We start from the raw sequence: 3350 nt of genomic DNA on the forward strand, positions 1-3350 counted from the left end.
ACATCAGCAATTCCACTTACAGAAATTTATTCTTAGAATATTGAAAGTAGGTACAAGCAAGTTCACTGAAGCATTGTTTCTAGTAAAAAAAAAAAAAGTTGAAGGCAACCTAAACGTCTATTGATAGTAAAGTGTTTGGCTCTAGCCAGTTTGGCTTCAGTGTATAGACCGTCGGCCTTCAGACTCAAGGGTCCCGGGTTTGATTCTGAAATGCGGCCGGGGGAAGCGAACGCTCACTTGCAAGGAGCCTACCACACAAGGTTCCCACCGTTCTGCGCATGCGCGCAGAGCCGTCGCTTGCTTGCGCGACCGCTTTCCCATTTCCGAAGAAAGTGAGGTTAGGTTTCCTTGGGAAGCAAAGGCACAATAAACTTTCACCAATGCATATGAGTTGCATTTAGAAGGCGGGATATGTGGTGCAAAACACCTAGACTAGGCTTCCCCAGGTGGAAGTTCCTCATTTGGGGATCCCAGGTTCCCCATCTCAAATGATTGATTCAGACTTCTTCAAAATCCTCCTAGGGCCAAGATTCTTTAGAAACAAGATGCCATTAAGGAATTCAATATCGAGCTCATAATGATATTGAGTACACATACTAGCGTTGTGTAGGAATAGCGAGGAGGAATCGAAACGTATATGATTAAGTATCTGCTCTCAAGGATTTGGTGATTTAGTTTCAAGGTTAAAATTCAAGTATTTAAATTTATTACAAAAGTAATTTGTGCATTATATATAGTCTGCTTTAAAATAAACAAATATAAACTAATGCAATTTAAACATGACCATATCTATTTAAAGAAATACAGATTTCAATCAGCATGTGCTGCTTCTATTAGAGAGATCAATCTTGAGAATAACAAAAAGTAAGCTATAATCCAATGAGGCAGGGGAATGCAAAGGCAGATGGAGGAAACCTTGGGTAGGTTTTCATAGAATTAGGCATGACCCTAGAACTGGGCCTTAACCATCTCGCAATAAATACATTAAAAATGTAAATTTGTGTACATACGTATGTACAATTTATATTTTTATATATGTACATAATTTTTTGATAGTTCAATTGATGTTTCTTTCATTTCAGATTTAACCCATTGGAATTAATATTCAAAGTGTGCATACATTTTTTTTTAGATACCCTGTATATATACTGTCACACAGGAACGGAGCAACACAGTCGAAAATGAAGCCCCTAATCCCATTCCCCTTCACCCAGAACTGCCTGGAGTGAGGCGGGGCTCAGAGTCTGATCAGGAGGCCTCCTGGATCCTCAGAGGTAGTGCCCTTAGCTCCTTGCTTGAGGATGTGTAAACCTGCTCCAGCAGTGGCACAAGTCCTGGTCCCTGGGTGTCCTGCTGTCCAGAGAAATCTTCAGCTTCTCCAGGTAGGAGTCCTAGGACCTCACCAGGTCAGGGGCACTCTGGTAGAACTCCACTACCAGCAGCATCTCATGAAGGATGTCATTAGTCAGGAAGCTGTCCTGGACATAGGCTACCTCCACCTCTGTGGGGATGCTGTAAGTCACTGGGACTTTGCCAGCAGGGACACCAGCTGGTTACTACCAGCCACTCCAAGCCTCCCAACCCATAACGCTCCATCCCACACACCAGGCCCTGCTGTGCATATTTAAAATTTTAAATAATGCAGGCTATTAAATAAACACTATTCCTAATTTTCCAGTGGCTATTTCATTTTAAACAATATGCTTTAAAAAAATCTATATATTCCTTGACCCATCAATTTGGAACATTTTCTCTTGATTCTCAACTATTTGAGATGAGAAATTTAGCACCTCACTTTCTTCCCCTCTCATACCGATACTGCACTCACCAAAAAACTGCTTGTTGTCTTCATAGTACTTGTTTCCATATTTGTCTTCCCCCACTAATGTACCAACCCTCACATCATTTGCCCTGTGAATACCCAAAAGAAAAGAGATAGTTTAGAAAGATTCTTTGTTCAAAACACAAACATAAGTAGAGAACACCGACTTTAAGAAACAAAGGCTGCTGCATCAATAAGAAAAAGGAGGAGAAGCTCGGGGAGGGACACTAGCATAGACTTCCAGCCTTCATCTCGAGGCTCACCCCGCCCACTGCTGAACACTCACCCCCAGGTGCAGCTCTAGAACTCACGCTCCTGTTGCCCCCAGTGCCACCTGAAGAGCACAAGGCGGGATAAACTGGCCCAGATGATATACCTAAACTGCACTAAATATAAAGATACAAATTACAAAACTCCTTTTATCTCCTATCAGAGGCACTGGAGTTAGTAAAAAACCCTCAGGAAATCAGGAAGCCAAAGTCTATCATCTTAAAATGATACGAATGTCCGAGCTGTCATTCGACTCGGGGTCTCCAACCGGCTTCCGCGGACGATGCTGCTAGTCGGATTCAGCGAATGTCAGGACTAGCAGAGGCCTTTACGATCACCTTGTGCAACGCCTTACCGCACAGAGGAGGAAACTGAAGGCCAATAAAGGGTAAAAAAGACCGTTCCCAAGGTCACACCGTGCGTGGTTAGCAACGCTCATTACGCTCCAGGAATCAGGGCCGGGGGCAGCCGAGATGCCCTCGCCTCCACGTCCCAGCCGTGTCTGGAGCTGGCTTTTGTCCTGTCTCTGGGAGACCCCGGGAAGAGACTATGGCCCGGGGGAAGAAAGGCAGAGATTGGGCCGGTTGTCCTTGACCAGAGCTGCGGTTTCTCCAAGGTGACCCAAGCCCGCGCCCCTTCCAAAAGCCCAGCCAGCTCAAGTCCAGCCCAGAGGCCGGGCGCATGGCTCCGCCGCCTACCTGAAGAGCATTCGCAGCCAGCCTCGGAGGCCGTTGTGGCCGCTGACCTGCTGCAGTCCTCGCCTGAGGACCTGCAGGAACTCCATCTTGCCCCGCAGGCCTGGCCTTCCGGGTGCGCTGCTCGAAATGCGGCCGGGGGAAGCGAACGCTCACTTGCAAGGAGCCTACCACACAAGGTTCCCACCGTTCTGCGCATGCGCGCAGAGCCGTCGCTTGCTTGCGCGACCGCTTTCCCATTTCCGAAGAAAGTGAGGTTAGGTTTCCTTGGGAAGCAAAGGCACAATAAACTTTCACCAATGCATATGAGTTGCATTTAGAAGGCGGGATATGTGGTGCAAAATACCTAGACTAGGCTTCCCCAGGTGGAAGTTCCTCATTTGGGGATCCCAGGTTCCCCATCTCAAATGATTGATTCAGACTTCTTCAAAATCCTCCTAGGGCCAAGATTCTTTAGAAACAAGATGCCATTAAGGAATTCAATATCGAGCTCATAATGATATTGAGTACACATACTAGCGTTGTGTAGGAATAGCGAGGAGGAATCGAAACGTATATGATTA

At 46.1% G+C, this 3350-nt stretch overlaps 1 protein-coding gene across 1 annotated transcript in view; it reads right to left on the reverse strand.

Moving 5' to 3' along the window:
* The window catches only part of NDUFA12 (NADH:ubiquinone oxidoreductase subunit A12), a 15034-nt gene extending 12090 nt beyond the window's left edge, over window positions 1–2944 (reverse strand). The window contains exons 1-2 of the mRNA XM_006757610.2: window positions 2791–2944; window positions 1829–1911 (exon numbers count right to left, since the gene is read on the reverse strand). Coding sequence (XP_006757673.1) covers window positions 1829–1911; window positions 2791–2876 — 169 coding nt within the window. The 5' untranslated portion in view covers window positions 2877–2944. The remainder of the gene's footprint in view (window positions 1–1828; window positions 1912–2790) is intronic.
* Window positions 2945–3350: the final 406 nt, after the last annotated feature.

Source organism: Myotis davidii, unplaced genomic scaffold (genome assembly GCF_000327345.1).
Source record: "Myotis davidii unplaced genomic scaffold, ASM32734v1 scaffold13, whole genome shotgun sequence".
In the NCBI taxonomy this organism is placed as follows: Eukaryota; Metazoa; Chordata; class Mammalia; order Chiroptera; family Vespertilionidae; genus Myotis; species Myotis davidii.